The sequence below is a fragment of the Melanostigma gelatinosum genome (genome assembly GCF_949748355.1).
Source record: "Melanostigma gelatinosum genome assembly, chromosome: 17".
Lineage (NCBI taxonomy): Eukaryota > Metazoa > Chordata > Actinopteri > Perciformes > Zoarcidae > Melanostigma > Melanostigma gelatinosum.
Window position 1 is genome coordinate 19,137,682 of NC_136650.1, and position 20,522 is coordinate 19,158,203.

A 20,522-nucleotide genomic window follows, 5' to 3' on the forward strand; every position below is an offset into this window, starting at 1 on the left:
TTGTCAAACAGACAGCTTCTGAATTTTTATGATGGGCAAACAATAAAGACGATAAAACTGAAGCAAGCTGTTGGCATTGTTGAGATTGTAGCAAATATGCTCACATAAGGCTCGCAAACACACGGAGGAATACACAGGATGTACGCTGAGGCAACACACACACACACACACACACACACACACACACACACACACAGGGCGCTGAGCGTGGAGTATAAAAAGGGCATCTTTCCCACTCAACAGAGAAGTGCTCTGCTTACTCTCACACACTCCTCTGACACTGAACCTCTTTTCTCAAGGTAAGGAAGCCGCTTTTCATTTTTTTTATTGTATGACAGACCAGAGCTTTAAGCGTTTTTACAAGATGGTTTTTAATATTGTGAAAGTAGTTTTTCTTTATAATCAGACAGGGATTCAGACATGGAGGCAGTTTTTATAAAAATGCAAAAAAAAACAATTCAGCATTTTTACAATTTTGTGTCGATTTTGCCTTGATTTTCTTTCATATGTAAAAGCAATATGTATGCAAATACATAACATTTAGTGTATTTGTTCCATAATGATTCAAAGGTTTTAGATTTTAAATAATAACATGCTTTACTTTTTTTCATTTTACTCAACATATTTCCAGTTTTCCCAACGCAAATTTGTGGAAATGAGAGATTCTCTCCGCATTGACAATCGGGTCGCTTGAACCTGCTGAAATTGAGATGCAACTATCCACAGTGTGCTGCGCGCCGTGCCCATTGGATGACAGTGTGAATGTTATATTATGCTGTTTCTGATTCACGCTCCTTTTTTTCGGTGCAGTCAGAGCGACAACTGTGAAAGAGCAGTTGTCTGGCAGATGAGCTCAGTTGTGGTTTCTCAGTGTGGAAGACGACTGTTGAGTCAGTCTCTCTCTCTCTCTCTCTCTGTGTTTTAGATGACTGCAGGGTTGTGTGTGTGCGTCGTGCTGGCAGTCTTGTGTACGAGCTGTTTGGGGCTCCCCTTGTCCTCCCAGCCTCGAGACGAGGGCCACCGCTTCGCGTCCGCTGCTTCTGAAGGTACTAACTTCTCACAGCGGGGGATAAAAAGAAAGAAGAAGAAGAAAAGGCGCGTTGCACGAATATATCACAGTGAATTTCCTTATCTGACATCTGCCCTTGTGTGTCTTCATTTGTCTGTGTTGAGCAGCTCTCCTTGAGGGTGACACCCACACCTTTGGAGAGCCCCACCTCCAACACAGCCGCTCTGCCCCCCGGCTGAAGGCTCTTCCTCTGGCTGAGGAGGATGCTGACTCCCGAGCCAACCTCAGTGAGCTGCTGGCAAGACTCATCTCCTCCAGGAAAGGTGTGTGTGTGTGTGTGTGTGTGTGTGTGTGAGGATGCACACCTGCAGCATCTTGAAGGATAGTAAGCGGGTAGATGTTTGTGAATGCGAGTGCGTAGAGAGAAACATCTGGCAACAACATATATTTGCAAAATAGGTTAATTTTGAGAGACAAGTGCTTTTTTCTCCCCTTCCCCTTCTCCTCCCCTCGATCTTGCTAATTACTGGAATCAGCGCACAGCACAGCTTTGTAAAATGAATTAGTGGCTCTGAAAAGCTTTTGTGGTTTGAAAGAGCGTGGATATGAGAGTGCGCAGCCTTCCGGTCATTCTCCTCAATACCATCTTATTTCACTTACTTCTTCAATGCCAGGAGAAAAAGCCCTCAACCCTGTCATAGCTCCTCATGTTCAGCGCTCTGATCTCTCTGGCTGTGTGAATGACACAACACACACACACACACACACACACACACACACACACACACGCACACACACGCATATACTCAACGTCAAGACCTGCATCTTCTGTTTGGCTTCCAGAAACGTCATGTGTGTCCACGGGGACAAGTAGCCGGAAACTGTCTCATTCTCACGTAGCTATAGACATGTGACATTTTTCAACACGAGATCAAAGATTAGAAAAAAGTCTCTCTCAATGCTCTGAGGAAAAAGTGTTTAAAGCTTAAAGTTTATAATCTGGTGTTGCATAAGCGTCAGTAAAACAATAAAGAAATGCAAAAACAGACCATTCAGCCAGACAGTGAAGACTATAACATGTCAAAGGGCACATTGGAATGGATATGAGCTGTAAGGGGATGTGTGCATGTGTGTTTTCTGTGTAACCGTGCGTGTGTGTTTGTGGGTGTCAGTGTTCGTGTGCTTGCAGTTCACTTGCATGTTTCGGTGTAGGAGGTGTCGTTGTCGAGCCTTCTGCAGCCAATCTTCTCAGCACACCAGGGAACTTAAACGCTGTGTGCGTGTGTGTGCGTGTGTGTGTGTGTGTGTGCGTGTGTGTGTGTGTGTGTGTGTGTGTGTGTGTGTGTGTGTGTGTGTGTTGCGTAGGAGGATGTGGGTGGAGTGAAAACAGCATCTCTGCTAGCGCTCAATTGATTACCAAAAGGATAGCATTCCTACTTCTGTTTTAAAAGAAGGGAGGTCACAGTGCGTGGGTGGGGGGGGGGGGAGAAGAAGAAATGAGGGTGCGATGATCATTTCGAGGGAATTGACACCCGTTGGTGCAAATGTAGGCCGCATGTTAAGAAATGTACATGCATGGACACACAAGGAGACGGTAATAGTATGTTGTCACCCTAAAGATCCAGCTGGTGGTGGAACGTCCCCCTTCTATCTCGGTGTTGTGTGAATGTGAGATACATAACGAGGAAGAGACAATTAAAATGTCTTAGTTAAATGAATCCTTTCAGCTCCGTCAGCGTGTTTCAGGGAATAACAGGATCACATTCACTCTGTTATTGCACCACATTAGCTTGAAACACATTTCAAACTAGCCTCCTCCAGCTGTCTCTACGCAGAAACAAACCAAAAGCAGGAAAGACAAACCCAGTGAAGTTTTTAGCCGCTCTCATGCTCTACAAACTCTGAGGAATACTAATTTCCCTCCTGCTCTGTTCCTCCTCCACCCACTCTTTCTATCACCTCCTCCACCTCCTCCTCCTCCTCCCAGGTTCTGTGCGTAGAAACTCCACGGCGAACAACAGAGGCAACGGACTGAGCGCCAACCACCGGATAGCAGACAGGGACTACTTGGGGTGGATGGATTTCGGCCGCCGCAGTGCAGAGGAGTACGAGTACTCCTCGTAAAGGAAAGTCACGGCTCAGACGTCTGCGTACGGGCACGAGAAGAAGAAAGAAACACCCCACGCAAGCTGGCTCCCCACTGTCTCACAATAAAGAGTCGATTGATGATGTATTTGGTGTACATTTGTTTGTAAAACTGTAATAATGCAATATACATATGCCAAATTTTGCAGAAAAGCTCTCACTGTCCAAGGTGTGTTTGTTTCTGGTTTTATTTGGTTTCTTTATCATTTTGAGTGGAAAAGATTGGGATGGTGTGAAGATCTGTTGGGACTAACTGGACTGAATAAAGATTGGAAATGTCACACTCTGCATATGAATTCTTCCAACTAACGCATGCTGCTGAAATCAGAGCCATTAACATTCATTGGGTGTCAAAAAGAGGATTATCTGTGGCACCTCATTACTACTGCGAACGTACAACGGTCTTAGTATTCTGATGTTATGAAACCTAATACATCACGAGCATCACTGTGGTTGACAGCGTGAGCATGACTACTCTTAACACACACACTTTTGCTCTAATAGTCATTTTGGTGAATAAAAACACTTAAATCATTTGACTTATTACGTTCCAAAATCAGTGTCATGCTGGTTTTTCTGTTGGATGAAACAAATCCTTCCAATTCCATTTCTTCATTTTCCTCTTCCCTACACTCCACCGAGTCAACCAGACTGATTTTGAATACAGAGAGGATGACCGGTAAGAACATGGCGTCTGCTTTTACATGCAGAGTTCCCGGGCTTTTGTTTCATTGTTTTAAAATTAACATTAAAATAGCTGGAGAAATTATTTCTTTGGGCAAGGAAATGTATTTGGTTGGGAAGCATAAGATGTCACTTTGTGGGACGAATAAATGTTTAATGTGTTCCCACATGTAAGATTGTAGCACTAAACATGTGTTGTTCTTATATTTATGTCCCCTAAAATGTCCGGCCTTCACGACACTTTATCTGTGCAAAGTTTCACATTCCTCTACTGAAGAGGGAGATCTTTGTGCACCTCTGTAAAATCTGAGATTCATCAGGTAAAATGGATTTGGTTCTTCTCAAACTCGAAAGCCAATCGCTGTCCAATGTGTAAAAGCTGGCCAAGAAACCCGAATCCTCCAGACACACGACTTTCGTGTCCCCTGAAAGTGGACATGGTATCACAACAGTTGATAGTGTCTCTAATCACGTGAGTCACTAAACCCAACTAAGTGGTTCTGTTGCCTAAACCGAAATGCCCTGTACGGACGGTAGTTTATTTTGAAAATACACTAAGCATGTTACGAGCGAAAATCCAGAATTTCTCAAAAAGGGAAAAAGATTAGATGAGCTTTCAGTTTCTTTTTACCTAAAAGATGTTAAAATAAAATATGAATCATAGCAACGTATGTTTTACATATAAAACAAGGCCTGTAAAGATTATTGCATGTAAAGAGTATTTGAAGCCACATCCGGACCATGTTCCTCGGGATAGTTAACAAATCATAAATTCTTTATTGTAATGGTATCTGGGAGAAGGAGGGTTTTCCGTTCTTGTCTGAACTCACTGTGTATGTGGATTTTGCCTTCTGATGTATTTCGGGATTTTGTTTTGCTGTATGCCATATCACCATGAAAGCGAAATTGCTGGACCACGGTGGATTATGGGTAAGGATGCTGGGTTGATGAATGTAAAGGGAGAGACGTCTGATGCTGAGATAAAAGGTCAGCGTGCAGCCGCACAAAGGAGATGAAAGTCAGTGAAGAAGCAGGCGGGGAATGTGGGAGAATATCTTCAAAAGAACGGCAAGATCATTATGAGCTTTAACGTCTGTGCTAAATATTGAAACGGGTTTCAAGCGTTTGGAGGAACTGATATCGGTTTGAATTATTAAAGCAGGCTCAAAATAAATCCTAATAATTGCTTTTGGCTCCGATAACAGCTTTTAGAGTGATTTTGTGTTATGAAGAAACTTTGTGTTATGAGAACGTTTTGAAACTTCTTGAGGGCAAAGGCAGTAAAAGAGATAAGACAACGTGCGATTGACTCACTTTACATTTTATTTGTTTTTGTTATGACGCAAACAAGGACAAGAGAGAAAACAGCCCGCTGTTGAACCTGCAGAAGGTATTGGTGAGGGAAGGAGGAGGAATCCACGGCGGTGATGAATTGTGATGAAGGGGCCCATCGTGCCGGTCCTGGCTGGCGTGTTAAGTGAAAGATGTGTCTGCGTGAGTGAGAGGTGCAGCGAGGGATCGATGGACAAAGCAGACCCGGTGAATTATTCAGAGAAGTGGGTTTGAACACCTTGGGGGAAAAGAGAGGGTTTGCTGTGTCTTTACATGTGTGTGTTTCACTTGAATCAGAAACTGACTTGAGATTCTGAGAGGGCCATGGGAAATGACTCAAACTTTCTGTTTGAAGATCTGAGGCCGACTTGAGAGTTAAAGGTTTAAAGGCTTCAGTGGGACTGCCAGTAAATGTCTCCACTGTGTGTGTGTGTGTGTGTGTGTGTGTGTGTGTGTGTGTGTGTGTGTGTGTGTGTGTGTGTGTGTGTGTGTGTGTGGATGTGGATATCTGCTAGGAGTACCAATGATGCAAAAAAAAAAGGTTGAAGCGGCGAACGCCATGTGCAGCCTACGACATGGAGCGATTCGGGCACGCACACGTGTGTAAGTGCTCTGGGTTTTGTGTGCTAATGGGCAAAGCCGCACACTCATGAAAGGAACATGAGCTCCAAGAGTGTGGCTGTAATGAAGATCCAGCAACGGTGACGAGCAGATGGTCCGAGCTCTTCCTGGCTCGACGTACTCGTTTTTCATTCTGTCCTGTCTGTCTCCAAAAAAAGGTCCATTTAATCGCAAATCAGCTTTTTGTCAATTCAAAGGCCTTTTACTGGCGTATGAAACAGAGGAACTTATGGGAAAAACAGGGAAGCAGAGTGTTCTCCAAAAACCTCAGAATTCAAAGCTCACACTCACTGTCACAAGTTAAGGTCTTCACACACCGGTGGAGGGGTGAATAAACGGCACGGAAATGCAGACTGCTCAAAACTGTTCACAGCAGCGATGCGAATTTACGACAGTTGCAACTGTCGCAGAGCAGCGTCTGGCAGTGTGTCTGTGGTAAATAGATGGATAGCCGAAGCTGTACTGTAAGCTATTTTATTGAGTTTCCTTTTCGGGAAATACTCTGAGGGAATTTGCCTCTGGTAAACGGATACGTTTTATTGTGAAAGGTAAGAACAGAATGAATGGATCTGTTCTGCCGTTGTCAGGGTTGAAAGGAGTAATAAAGAATACTTTCTTGTTTCGGACTGTACTTGTGTGTTGTGGTACACTATAGTGTACATTTTGAACATGTCCGTTGGACACAACCTGATTGGTTGATGCTTTTAGTCACTGCGCGAAAGCTCAAAAACACGGCGCTGTTTTTTTTGCCTCTTGATATTTACGCTCTATGTGAACGTATTCATGACACAAACAACAGTTAAGAAAATACCCCCAAAAGTGTGATATTAATGTAAATGTGAAGCCAGCAGCAGCCTGTTAGCTTAGCTTAGCACAAAGACAGGAATCAGGGGGAAACAGCGAGTCAAACCAAACCTCTCAGAGAAGGTTCTAGCTGCGGCCTTGCAGACGACTTCACGACAACTCCATGAAATCTGCTCCTACATGCAGACCTACAAACTTAACGGGTATGTGCTGTTTTTAAACGTGGGAAAACATGCCAAAAGAGGCACTTCTTTCCCATTGCCATTAGACGAGCAGCAGCGTCTTTCTGCTTTTTGTTTTCTCTGGTATGTCACGATGGACGTGGTCTGAAAACATGTTTAAACACAGAAGGAAGAAGTTTGGTTACTTATTCAGTCTGTGTTTCAAACTGTGTGTCGACTGCCTGCATGGCATCAGCTAATGGGGACCCTTGCAAATAAACACATAAAAGAACTTTCCCTCTAAATACAAGAGCCAGATGTTAGTGGGTGTTAGTGGGTTTTTTAAAATCTCATTTTGTCCAAAAAACTAATTTGGTGGGTTATTTGCAGGACTATTTTCTGTGTGGGTGCAGATATGGTAAGGAGGAGACTGCACAGGACACGTCTCACAACAACCTGCGTCAGTTGTAACAGAAGAGGATCCGGTTTGCACCTGAGGGTGGATGACCTGTTTCACCTCAGGAGGCAGCGGGTTTGATCTTGTGATAAATCACATTACCAAAACGTTACGCTAAGAGGACAAATATCCACAGAGAAAGACACCGATGACATTTGACACAGAGTTCCATCTCATTTCTTCGTATTAAGACTCCGCAGCTGCCAGAGCGGCATTTTTTGATGATTGCCAACCTCTCCTTCACCCTGCGGCTAATATAGGTTTAATAAGCAGCCTTCATCATGTCCCTCAGAGCACTAGAGAGACAGATGGTGAATGGGTCATGGATTATGACTGTGCCAGTGTGGACAGACGGACAACAGCACTGCGCTTCACATACTGACTGTTATCTGGTTATTCTTGAGCTCCATCTGCTGGTGGAGGGGAACACGATGATTACCTGAGTGGAAAACACACACACACACACACACACACACACACACACACACACACACACACACACACACACACACACACACACACACACACACACACACACACACACACACACACACACACACACACACACACACACACACAGAGAGAGATGGAAAAACCATGATTCAGATACAGAACTTTTATTTGGAAAAAACAACCTCATTACATGATTACTCTAATAACTTACAGTGATGTGTGGTTCTCGGATACGCACTATAATGATTCCTTTATGAGTGAGCCATTACGGACAATTTAGTGAGAATGAACATACAGTGAGCACAAAAAATAGGTTAAATTCATAGGATTTATTTAAATAAATAAACACAAGTGCAACAACGACTCGTCGTCTCCTTTGGTCCAACACAAGAAGACCAAATAATGATCAGAAAATAGATGGTCGAGGCACTATATTGCTTAATTTCTCCAAAAGCTTCCGACCACAATGGCTGATTTGCCGCTTCCCTCATCCCTCTCTCCGTCCTCTCTGTGAGCTGTGGCCTCAGCGCATCGATCCGTCCCGTTCAGTGGGCGCAACAACTTCCCCGTCTAATGGCCAATTAAACGAAACCAAAGTCTCTTCAATACTGACTTAAAATCTATTTCATGATTTGTTGAAAGCGGCATGTCGGACTCACACATAATCACTTCAGGAGGGATTTAGGAAGGGGTAAGACTGATGGGGGAGAGAGAGTGAAGGTGAGGGTGACGTATTTTCACGTATTTGGTGTAAAGTTTTGAATCATTTATAAAATGGTGGATCTTAATCCAGTAACAGAGAAGAAGAAAGGCATGTTTTAGTGCTACAGAGACGACAAGGAGCCAACTAGTGCGATGGCAGATTTAACAGAGTGCAGCTGTCTGGATGTGAGTGGGATTTTGTGGATGTTTTTCAGAAAAGGCAAGAGTGGGAGTTCTACATCCAGCCAGCAGAGTCAGTCTCCAAAGCAGGGATGTGAGTGGACAGCAGTGGGCGATATCTCAATCGTATCTATATATATATATATATATATATATATATATATATATATATATATATATATTTATATTTATATCGATATTCTGATTTTAATGGGTCAGTTCACCCAATTACATGAAGTGTAATTATATCAAATTGGTTTAATATTCCCAGATTTGTACATATGTGAGTCAAACTAACACATCTCTGAGACATTTTAGAGATGTTTCATAATATGAGCGCATAAAAACAAATCTGCAGAGCTGCATATATCAGAAACAAATTTGGGTTCAATTGTTTTGCTCTTGAGACAGAGCACTATTAAGTCCTGCCCACACCGGAGGGGAAAACAATTCATTGCTCTCCATTATCTTTATATTGCGTGAAGGTTCCTTCTTGTCACTTTTCGTCGGCTAGCAAACAACAGAAAAAAGTCTGAAAAGCTGCTGTGTGGTGAGATGAACTGCCAACAGGGTAAAGAACCCAGAACTACGTTTTTACTAGAACCGAAAAAGTCTTTAAGAAGACATCATCAGAAATAAGACTCAGAATGAAGCCTTTGTGTGGCAATCATTTTGTCTAAATGTCACTTTTAGGGTAACTATATTTCTGCATTTTGACAATATGCAACTTGTCTTATAATGTATTGTGGATAAAACAGAAAGCTGTGCAGTAATATGTTCGCAGCTGCCTTAGCTGCAACACACAGCTAACATTAGCTTGCATTAATTCTTTGACATGCTGAAATCAAATGGTTTTAGCTACAGGCATTGTGTTAGCCTTTTAGCCCTTGGTTGCATAATGTGGCGCCATAGAAATAAAATGTGAGTCGAAGGGGCATTCACATTCAAATCAATGTAGCTGGATGTGTAGAGCAACGGCCATTGTTATGTGCACCGTTGCCATAGCGGGCTAATTAAACCATAGACTGTATGTATAAACTGGTATGAGTTATTTCTTTGTGTGTCGCTGATTGTTCTCCCCTCTGGTTAGCGTGGTTTTCAGAGTTGGAAAACTCTGAGTCACCTCCTAAAAGCACTAAAGCGTGGATAGTGTCTGTGAGGAACCACAGCAGTGATAAGAGACAGTAGTGCCACGTTGTTGTCATACAGTATGAACAGTGTGAGTCAGTGTTTGGGCTCCAGGCGACTGATCAACAGTCGGTCCGTGGCCCCCGCCTGGCTCCTACTCTCCAATGGCCAGCAGCAGTCCAGACTACTCCTGGGGCCCCGGGGCTTTCATGGCCATGCTGGGCCCGACCATGGATGGATAACTCGGGTTCCTCCTCATTCCATCGGTCCCAAAAGGGGAGCCGGATCGACGCAGCCCGCCCAGAGGCCCCAGGATGGGGCCGGGACTCATTGCTCTGCTTCCTGGACCTCCAGCCACACCCAGCCGCTTCACCTTGTCCAGCAGGTTGAGGTTGTGGACGGTCACGCTGACGTCCGTCTGGCTTTCGCAATCCTTCCCTCTCTGCCTGCCCCTCATCCTCCCCGTCACCTCCTTCAGAATGGAGCGGGCCGGTTTGGAGGTCAGAAAGTTGTCGTAGGAAGGGCTCTTGAAGTCGAAGCCCGCAGACGTTGGCACGGCTGAAGCGCCCTGTCCCGTGGGCGAGCTGGGAGGGGTAGAGGGGTGCAGAGGGTCGGGGTTGGGCGCTCGGTTAGGGGTGATGGAGGTGCTGAATAGGACTCCTCCGTTGCCCTGACCGTACTCCAGGCCCTGGCTCTGGTGATACATTGCAGCTGAGATCCCTCTCTCCTGGAGGAGGCGCACTAACCCCAGGGAGGTGCTGGTGGTGCGTGTTGCATCTCTGCACAAACACGGGAAACAAACGAGAGTCAACATCACACTGAGACACAAACGTTACATTGATCCTAACAACTAGGGCTGGAGATCATTAAAAAACATAATTTATCCTCTTTGAACTGAATTATATGATGATGAAAACATATATCATGATACACAATAAGGTCATCTAAAATAAATAATAAGAAGTTCCTCAGAAAAATATATACACATAGTCAGTGTAGAGCTTGAAATATTCATTGTCTTTCTCTATAATTTGACTTGAAACGGTTTTGTTAGTTTTGCATTTAAGTTCTTAATTTAACGAGGAAATACTTTTATTTGTCAAGTATTTAATTCAGACATGAGTCTACAAAAACAGGCTGTGTGTTTATCTATTGAATTACCAGGAAACACATATTATATGTACATCGTTATTGAGATGTGAAATGACTTATATTGTCAAGAAAGCAGCGCAGTCTGCTTTCTTCTGCCTATCATTTAATCATGAAGGCAAGTAAACTTACATGTCTTGCTTTGTAAAAGTAACCGAACAACAATCTGCTTACTCATTCAGAAACTTCTTACAGGAGAAAGAAGACCTATTTTTAGAAAGAAGCTGGAAATGAAGTAATAGCATTTGAGGACCGTGCCTGAGGTTAGTCGAGGACTCGGACGGCCTGAGACCGAGCCTGCGGGGTGTGCAGGGTGTAACAGCCGGAGTTCCCAACAGGGTGCTGGTCATCACGCAGGAGGCCGATGCTGGGACTGAGTTTAGACTGGAAAACAAAGGGAAGTAGAAAATTCCTCAAGAAATTTTGACAGTGTGGCTTCTACTGCCCGAAGAAATCGCAATATATACACACGCCAATGTTACCGGTAGTGTCATTCAGGTTCAATTGAGATAGCGCTCCTCTCCTTTCTGCATTTTAGATTCATACTCTTGGATTGAAACTTGTATTTGTGGGGCTTTTATTTTGAAAGGGTGGGACTGGGGGGGTTGAGAGAGGGGGAGAGGAGACAGAATCATAATGTTTGACACTAAAATGAGAGGCTTCATCACAAGCATTCCAGTTAGAATTCATTCTGTAGGGAAGCCACACTGTCAAAATTTCTTTAGGAATTTTCTAGTTGTATTTGTATGTTATGGTGCAATTAAAGGAATTTGAGGTCAAGCATTTCACTACATATTCTTGTACAACCAGTATTTGACCAATAAGCTTTGAACTTTGGTGAAAGGTAATGTATGAAACTTTTGCTAAAAAATATGTGTTTCGACATGCTGTACTATGACTTGTTTAAATTAAGTTGAGTATCTTCAAAAATAAAGTGACATTTTTTTAAAAAAGTAAATAAAAAGTAACTTTTAGAATATAGTAACTTAAAAGTAACTTTTCTTACGAAGTAACTAAAAAAGTAACTTTTTTTACAAAGTAACTAAAAGTAACTTTTTTAAAAAAAGTAACTAAAAAAGTAACTTTTTTTAAAAAGTAACTAAAAAAGTAATTTTTTTTACAAAGTAACTAAAAAGTAACTTTAAAAATAAAGTAACTAAAAAAACATGCTATAAATATATATTTTTTTACATACTTATCTGACTTTTTATGACGTCTTTTCGACATACAAACTCTTCAACTTTTCTCTTTTCTGCATTTTAGATTCATACTCTTGGATTGAATCTTGTATTCGTGATGGACAGTCCACAAATGGCTCCCGTCTTTTCTGTACTGGACATGTACATCTTTGTTTGAGAAGCCTTTGGAAATGATGGGAGCTAACGCTCACGTCATTTCTGTACAAGCCTCATTCTGAGCTTCATGTTAAGATACAGTTACTTTATTTTGAAATGCGGGGGGGGGGGGGGGGGTTCTCTAAAATTGTGGGAGCTGGAGCAATTTGTTTGTAAAAATCACAGAATATTTTCCTGCTCCTCTCCACTCTGACAGTTATGCTCTCACTCTAGCTCTTAACGAGCCGCGCAATACACACCCATTATAAAATCTGAAACAGACACAAAATTTTCCTGAAACTTAATCTGTGACTTCATGAAAACTGTGCTAGCGATCAAAATGTCCCTTTGGCTCAATAAAGTGCAGCGTTTTGTCTACGTTTCTACGTTAATGTACGGCTAGTCAATATGGGCCCAAAGTTAAGTGCGTTGTAGCTCTCTTCACACCCCATTCAAGTGAATGGAGACATTTTGCTCTGTTTTTTGGGATCTTCGGCGAAACCGCTGAGCGAATCTCTCCGAAAAATAGATAGCACACTATTCCCAATCAGGCGGCACGTTTTTATGTATTGTGCTTTGTAGTGTGCTTTGTGGCACAGGCAGTTTTACTGCCTGTGCCACAAAGCACACTGAATTATAAACATGAACACTTTCATGATATCTCATCATTGTAAACTGACTGATTTTATTCATACGCAGGGGATTTTGTTTCTCAGAACCACAAGCACCTGCATGTATTATTCAGCGCCCCTCGACTGTCGAGCAGACAGATTACTAAATGGTGCTTGCTTGGAATCCAGACCGAGTGCACATTTAGCCCCCTGAAGGGACATTACCACATTAAGCTGCATTAATATGTTGAATTTTAGTGTTATTATATCACATGGAATGTAATACAAAACTCATTTTAAACAGAGGAGAGGAGGTTCTTATGAAAGCACATTATTTCATGATGACTTTTGCAATAAGGCATTTGTTTTTGAACACAGCAGATTTTAGCAGAAAAGCAAAACTTTGCGGTTGTTGATTGTGAATGAAGATCAAAGAGAAACTTTGAGAAGCTCAAGGGGAAGGGCCAACAAGTTTTCAAGCAGCACCACTTACCTTGGCGTGACCCGCGTCAGCTCATCGGTTGGGTGGAGGATCCGACACGTTGTGAAGGTGTAGGTAGAGCTGGTGTGGGCCATGCATTTACCTGGGTAGTATGCAGCTGCAAGGAAAAGGCAAACGCATTCAAGTAATTTAAAACAACATGAAACACTGCACGTGTTCCGACATCAATACAGCATGTTCAAATGTACAGCGTGTCCTCACCCAGGATGTCAGTGTTGCTGAGATGTGGCGATGGGGACGGGGATGGTGGAGAAGGTGGAACGAGGCTGGGCGGCGGCGTGCCGAGGTATGCGTAACACGTGCCGGAGGTGGAGGGCACGGCTGGCGAGGCGGAGGCGGAGGAGGAGGAGGAGGTGGAGGTGGGCAGATTCTGGAAGTATTGCTCCCCCGGTTCCTCCTCCTCAAAGCCACCCCATGGATATACCTGTCGACAACGCAGACGAAGCAGTGCAAATCATGACAGTGTTACCACTTGTACCAATATTAACTCGGAGGAGGGTGGGGAGTATTTAAGTAATAAGTCAAGTTATACCATATTCTCACAAGTCTATATTCATGCAATGAAAAAGCTGTATAATTATAAAAACCAACTAATGCTGTGAACATGATGCAGAATAAACCCAACACAGCTTTACATGCGGTAAACATAAAGAGATGCATTTACATGAACACGACCATATTGTAGATACGGACTCAGAAGCCTCTCGCACACACACACACACACACACACACACACACACACACACACACACACACACACACACACACACACACACACACACACACACACACACACACACACACACACACACACACAGACCTGCTCCAGCTCTAGTTCGAGGGGTCTGTAGCCCTTCGGCACGACTCCAGGCCTGGCGTCCAGAATCACACCGAGGTGCGGCTGGGCTAACTGCTGCCAGTGATGCAGCGTGGCAGAGCCTGGTGGAGAGACATGAATACTGCAATGTACTCAATATCTTTAACCACACACACACACACACACACACTAAGCTAAGCTAAGCTAAACACTTGTTTATGACTCTTGATATGTAACCGATTCTTTTATCGTCTGTCATTTAATGCTCTCCGGAAAAGACAGCATTGCTCACAATGTGTCCCATGGTTTCAGTTAAAAGGCTTAATAGGTTTTATTAACAATCTGTGAACAAATCATGGCCATCAAATATAATAAATGTGTAGTTTTGTGATGCTGGTGCAGGGACAAATTGACAGATAGACGTATGTATGTCGATATCTCATACATATCACATACAGTACTAGCATATGGGCTGATGTACGATTATGCAACAAAATCAAGACAAGTAACCATTAAAAGTGTGCATTTAAAGCTAATAATGACTTGTCTGACAAGCATATTCATGAAAAAACAAACGAGGAGAAATGCTGCAGAATGAGCATCAGTGATGAAGATGACACACAAAGGTGGCAAGAATACAGAGACGCTAAGAGGCGATGAAGAGCAGAGGAATGTGATGCAAATGAAATGGAGGAGCAAGTAGAATGAGAAAAGGTTTTTATTCACATGAATAATTTGAAACAGAGAAAGCAAGCAGTGACAGAATGAGCAAACAGAAATCATGGAAAAAAACCAGGAAGTTAAATGATAAACAGTAAAGAAACACAAAGACAGAATAATGCATGTGTAGGAAATGAGACGGTGTAAATACAAACAAACAAATGGATGTTTCTTTAGGTCTTTCTCATTTCTCAATTTTCCAGCAATCATCTCAAGGATTAAGGACTGAGGAGGCTTTACGGAGCGTGAAGCGAGCTGAAGTGTCTTCGGACCCGAGAAGTGGCTCTACACAAAGCTGGAATAAACTCAAACCATGGCGGGACTCTACAAATGTATAACTGTTCCTTTTCTTTTCATAAGTTGCAGTGATTTAAGATGATCAAAGGTTCTGCCCCGCACCGTTTGTCGAGCGTCTTGTTGTAACCCCATTCCTCAATGACAGCTCACCTGATATTCCAATTCAGCTGCAATAATAATCAATACTCATAATGACGTTTACAACAGCTGCTGGAGTCCCATTATTTCATCAATAAGAAGATTCTCTTGCATCAAGCACTCATTTGTTGTATTTCTTGTTCTCAGACAGATAGAAAGGAGTGTTTGTTCGTACATAATATATATCACTCAATCATATACATAACAGTACTTTTGTAAAATATTTAAATGCTGGAATATATATGTGTGTATATAGCCGTGCTTGTAACTGAAGTATGAATTATTACCAGCAGAGGGCAGCACAGGTCAACAACAGCCAGTGGAGACGCAAAACTGCCGGATTTGTGACGGTGCATCAGAGACCAGAAAGAGTTGAAGAGCATTCGTGGCTGAGGCCTCTCTTTCGCTCCCTTTGTCTTCCTGCTCCCGGCTCGCTCTCTGGCCCACCTCCTTCCTCTCTCCCTCTCTATCCCAGCTCCGGTCTTCCTCGCCCAGCCCCAGCCTCTCCCACCTCCCCCCCTCCGTCCCCCAGCCCCGCTTGCTCCCCTTCTTTGTCCCGAGCCCTCGGTGTAGCTCGCCTTCCCACTTCCTCCCCGCCTCGCAGCTCGCCCCGCCCTCCCTTTCACCCTCACCTTCAAGCGGTTTGACGATCTGGAGCTTGTCAGGGAGGTAGGGCCCTCGTGAGGCCCAAAGGTGGAGGTTCCCAAGGGACATGATGCTTTCCGAGGGGGTCAACGAGGGGCTGTCCTGGACCAGGGAATCATGCAGACCTCCGTATCCCCCCCGTCTCCGCTCCCTCTCCTCTCCCATGAAGCGCCTCTCGCTCAGGTTGTTTTGCCGACGCAGGGACAGGCGGCGCAGGGCGAGCCGCAGGTCCTCCGCTCCGCTGGCCTTCTTCTCTCGGCCCTCCGTGCTGCTGCGGATCAAACAGGGACCAATCTGTTGTTATATAAACCGTACTAATAACATTTGGTGCAAAGGTACTCTTTGATTCATGTAGATGTCTAAAAAACTGTCCTCAATATCAACTTCCCCTCTAATCTATTAATTACCTATCCTGATTGGCTGCCGTCTCCATCAGGATGCTCTGTGTTCGGTTGTCAAGGTCCACACCGTCCCCGCTGACGTCACCTCCGTACACGCTGGAGTGAGGTGTGCAGAGGCCGCTGGACTGCGGCGACGTGCGCGCTGACAGAGACTGGTTGGAGCCCGGGATGTTGGCGTTGGTTGGGGTCAGAGAGCGCTGGCGGACTGTCTGGTTGATGTTCTTCACCGTCTCAAACACGCGCCTCCGATGGATCCTGCGCACAACCAAACGCGTGAGATTGAGCCAAGAGCGCGTGCAGTTTGTGTTTTATTTCTATGACGTAAAACCCTTTTGGTTTTGGACTCTTAGTCCACACGTACTTCTGCTCCTCACACTCGGGGTCGTCCAGGCTCATCTCCTTCCTCATTGTTCCCTCAATCTCAGCTGCCAGAGAATCCTGCAACACGAAACGCTCCTCATGAAGAACTGGACGACGGTCACGCACACACATCTACCGACGCGCTCACACACACACACACACACACCTACACACACACACACACACACACACACACACACACACACACACACACACACACACTCCCTCACCATCGGGTACAGTCCCAGAGGATGGAAGCGGCGAGGGGTCCCTGCAGGGAAGTTTCTGTTCCTCAGGTTCTTCAGCTCCTCGTGGGCCTCATGCAGCATCTCTATACACTCTAAATACTTCTCATCCAACTCCTGGAGCTGTTTGAAGACAACAAAATATTCTTTTTGGAATTAAAGTGTCTGGTATCAGCTTGGCAAGCAAGGGACTGTGGTCAAGACAGGGCAGTGATGTGGAAGTTACCTCTGCTGTGAGCTGCCTTTGGGCATCCTTAGCTGCCACCAGGTGTTGAGAAAGCTCCTCGTTCTCCACCGCATACTAGAAACACACATGCAGGTTTGAATGAGCAAAAATGAGCAACGTATGATAACAGTGACCTTTGAGTTCATGTGGGTTCATGTGTGCTCACAGATTTGGCTTTCTTCTGCAGGTCTACTATCTGAGAGAGGAGGTGTGTGATCTCCTCTTGCTGGCGGGAAGCGTCCTCAGTCTTACGAGACAATTCCTCCGCTATGGTGGAGATTTGGAGACCGGACATCCCTGATAGGATGGAAAGGAAAGGTTTAGAGGGAGAGACAACAACATAGTTAAACAATCCAGTTCAGTCTCATTAAGAGGTTCCCAAACCTTCGGACCATGCATCAAACCGGATTTTCCAAGGACCACTTTCCTCCGCAGATACCAACAATGTAAACTGTAGGCTGTCCTCAAACAAAGAAAGTCTTCGTCAACTAATCGATGAGTTGATTTAATCGACAGATCTGTAAAACTGAGTTGCTCCAAAAAGAATCACACAAAAGCACCACTTTGAATCTTGTGTTCACCAGAGACGTGTTCATAGGTTTCTGGGAAAAAAGCATAAAGACAACGACTGAGACCAAAAAAGGTGATCTTAAGTTCAATACTTACGGAGCTCTTTCACACATTCATTGACAAGCTGCTGCTCCTTTTCTTCATAAATTTCAGTCTCTGATTTCAGATGGTGTGCCTGTGTACAAACACTCATTATAAACACTCTATAATCCCAGACGAGTCTTAATTGTGTCAGCGTGTGTGTGTGTGTGTGTGTGTGTGTGTGTGTGTGTGTGTGTGTGTGTGTGTGTGCGTGTGTGTGGAGATACCTCTGAGCGGAGAGAGAGGTTTTCCTCTTCCAGCTCTTTGACTTTCTTCTGGAGTGTGCCTCCTGAAGCCGTTTCCACTTTACTTTTCTTCCCCCTTTTGACAGATAAATATATACGGTAAACTTGTGCTTTTACATCTCTGTAGTGTGTAAATGATGAGATACACATTTGCAGATATTGCGATATTGAGCAGCAAAGAAAAGGACGCTAACGTCGGGGAGCTGCTGGACTCGTCCTCGCTCTCCTCCGCTGCATTGGTGTAAAACTGCAGCAGCTCGTCCTTCAGGTTCAGCTCGTGGTGCAGCTGGGCCACCTGGAAGAGGACCGTTTATATTCATGAAGACTGTTCATTTGAAAGCTCCAGAAAGAGCTGCTAAGTGGTGCTCGAGTTGGGATTGTTTGAATGTTGAGAGCAGCAGACCTCCTCTGTGATTTGTGCCACTTGCTCCTCCAGATAGTCATTCTGCTCAGTCAGACGTCGGTTCTTCTTGAGAAGCGACTGGCCGATCCTTGCAGCCAACTCCAAATCTCTCTCTTTCTATTGGTGGGGGGAGGAGGACGGTAAGTTCCGCAGCATGTACAAGCACTGAGTAAATGCACTGAACAACTCAACGACGGCATGCACCAGAATGTTCTTCAATTAAACAGACCGAGGGGAAAAAAAGGCCGTCTCACCTCCTCCAACAGACGTGTGACAGCATCGATGTCACTGTAGGTCTTCGTCATCTGGCCCACTCTGTCTGCACATAGCACTGTGGGAATATAAAACACGCCAACAGAGTGAGAGGAAGGTAGCGAGGTTCAGTTTTATGTTAAAGAAAATCACTTCTGGTGTGACGCACAACGGCCCATTATGTAACGCAGGCGGTTGGAGAGGTGGTGGACGGGTCATGTTTAGGATGCGATACTTCCATCACCATTGATCCGATGTCGGTGAGCGACAGAGCAGCTCAGCTAAATAAACAGCATCCTATTCTGTAACATTAGAGGAGATACTGAACCGCCCTAATGCAGTATAGTGGAATATAACAAAGTGTATTTACTCAAATACAATGATGAGGTACTTGTATTTTGCTTGAGTATTTCCACTTCATGTTGCTTTATAGTTTTAATCCGTTACATTTTGAAAGTAGACATTGTACTTTTTTACTCTTTTTACATTCATTTGAATTCTGAATAGTAGTACTTGTACTTTTGGTACTTATATTTTGATGCTGATTTTACTTTTACTTAATTCAGTGAGATTTTGAACCATATACTGTATATAACAAGTGGACGTAGTCTCTGTGACTACAGTTTTGAAGCCTCCAGCTAAAACTCCACAATACAAGCTGTAGTGGCAATTAATACCGGTATGTTGAATAATATTACTACATACTGCAAGATCATGATATGTAGTAATATTACACTCATACTATCCCACTTTTACTTATTAGAGAGTCTACCCGTACTTTCTTGGTTTCAATATTTTTTTTATGTGTTATGTTTGTGAATTGTTTGTGTTTAGTTTTGTTGTTGTTGTGAACCTTTGTGGTCTCCTCGACAAAAATGTAATAAAAATGTCAGCATGCACTCAAGTCTCATGTGTTTAAACCCGACATTCACACTCACATTCCCACAAACGACAGTAGATTATCTTTCCAGGAACCCATGAAGGATTACATGTTCCCAGGTCATGTATTCAGACACCAGAGATAAAACCTCCAGTGTCCCTCCTCAGTTACTGCTCTACTGCATTTCCACCATCTGACTTTGAAACAAGATAACTAAAAGCTTCCTGCTCCCTCCATCAGGAGCATATCGCGTATACAACTGTGTATGTTCTGTGCTCTCGTCAGACTTACAGAAGTATTTGAGCGTCTCTTCGATCTGCTCGGTGGTCAGGTCGAGCCTGGCGTCCGGGGCGACGAGGGGAGTGTGCAGCCAGTCATCGTGCTCGTAGCCGTAGACGGTGTCGGCACGCAGCCGGTACACCGGCAACTGCTCCTCGAGAAGACTGATGATCTCGAACTCTGGCAGGTCGGTGCTGTTGCACACATCTGAACATCACATCGAGGACAGAGAGGGGGGGGGGGCCTTCATGATCAGGTGTGTCAGGGTCACACGGTGCCTAAAATGTTCACTCGATCCATTCCTAATGTGTCAGTGTGTCGATACTAAAATTCAAATCAAATCAATGATCACACTTTTGTTTTTTGCTGGAAGGAACAGCACGTTTCAGAATGCAGATGTCTTGTGCAAACTTTGTAGCTATATTTGGAGATTTTGCTGTTTTCGGTTCAGTCGAAGATGCAATCCTTTTATGTTTGAGTTCACTCTTTTACAAGTCACTGGATTCTCCGTAATACAAACTGAAATCAGTTTTCTCAACACTGACACACACCCACACACACACACACACACCTGTGATGGTCTCGGCGTCCCTGCAGTCGGGCGGCGCCGGGTGCGTGTCAAGCCGGCTGGGGACGCCCTCGCTCACATACTGCTCCTCGTCGGCATGGGGATCCGGGTCCGGGTCCGGGT

At 44.2% G+C, this 20,522-nt stretch overlaps 2 protein-coding genes across 2 annotated transcripts; one reads left to right on the forward strand and one right to left on the reverse strand.

Moving 5' to 3' along the window:
* The first annotated feature begins 259 nt into the window (after positions 1 to 259).
* LOC306790912 (cholecystokinin-like) lies at positions 260 to 3,396 on the forward strand. The gene is made up of 4 exons (XM_079287460.1): positions 260 to 299; positions 926 to 1,046; positions 1,177 to 1,332; positions 2,997 to 3,396. The coding sequence occupies exons 2-4, from the start codon at positions 926 to 928 to the stop codon at positions 3,131 to 3,133; spliced, it is 414 nt and encodes a 137-aa protein (XP_079143586.1). The 5' UTR covers positions 260 to 299; the 3' UTR covers positions 3,134 to 3,396.
* A 6,058-nt stretch (positions 3,397 to 9,454) lies between these two features.
* trak1b (trafficking protein, kinesin binding 1b) lies at positions 9,455 to 20,522 on the reverse strand. The gene is made up of 18 exons (XM_079288602.1): positions 20,403 to 20,522; positions 19,844 to 20,038; positions 18,675 to 18,751; positions 18,421 to 18,537; positions 18,212 to 18,312; positions 18,000 to 18,093; positions 17,788 to 17,866; positions 17,288 to 17,418; positions 17,122 to 17,196; positions 16,881 to 17,018; positions 16,652 to 16,728; positions 16,297 to 16,545; positions 15,877 to 16,160; positions 14,093 to 14,211; positions 13,474 to 13,696; positions 13,264 to 13,369; positions 11,084 to 11,209; positions 9,455 to 10,455 (listed from the first exon to the last, which is right to left on the reverse strand). The coding sequence occupies exons 3-18, from the start codon at positions 18,723 to 18,725 to the stop codon at positions 9,861 to 9,863; spliced, it is 2,565 nt and encodes an 854-aa protein (XP_079144728.1). The 5' UTR covers positions 18,726 to 18,751; positions 19,844 to 20,038; positions 20,403 to 20,522; the 3' UTR covers positions 9,455 to 9,860.

Coding starts and splice junctions, on each gene's coding strand:
- trak1b (XM_079288602.1), bottom strand. CDS start 18,725: ATGACGAAGACCTACAGTGACATCGATGCTGTCACACGTCTGTTGGAG. Junction 14,212..15,876: donor GATCGTCAAACCGCTTGAAG/GTGAGGGTGAAA, acceptor TCTCTCCACCAG/GCTCTGCCACGCTGCATCAC. Junction 13,697..14,092: donor TCGAACTAGAGCTGGAGCAG/GTCTGTGTGTGT, acceptor CGTTGTCGACAG/GTATATCCATGGGGTGGCTT.
- LOC306790912 (XM_079287460.1), top strand. CDS start 926: ATGACTGCAGGGTTGTGTGTGTGCGTCGTGCTGGCAGTCTTGTGTACG. Junction 1,047..1,176: donor CGCGTCCGCTGCTTCTGAAG/GTACTAACTTCT, acceptor TGTGTTGAGCAG/CTCTCCTTGAGGGTGACACC. Junction 1,333..2,996: donor ACTCATCTCCTCCAGGAAAG/GTGTGTGTGTGT, acceptor TCCTCCTCCCAG/GTTCTGTGCGTAGAAACTCC.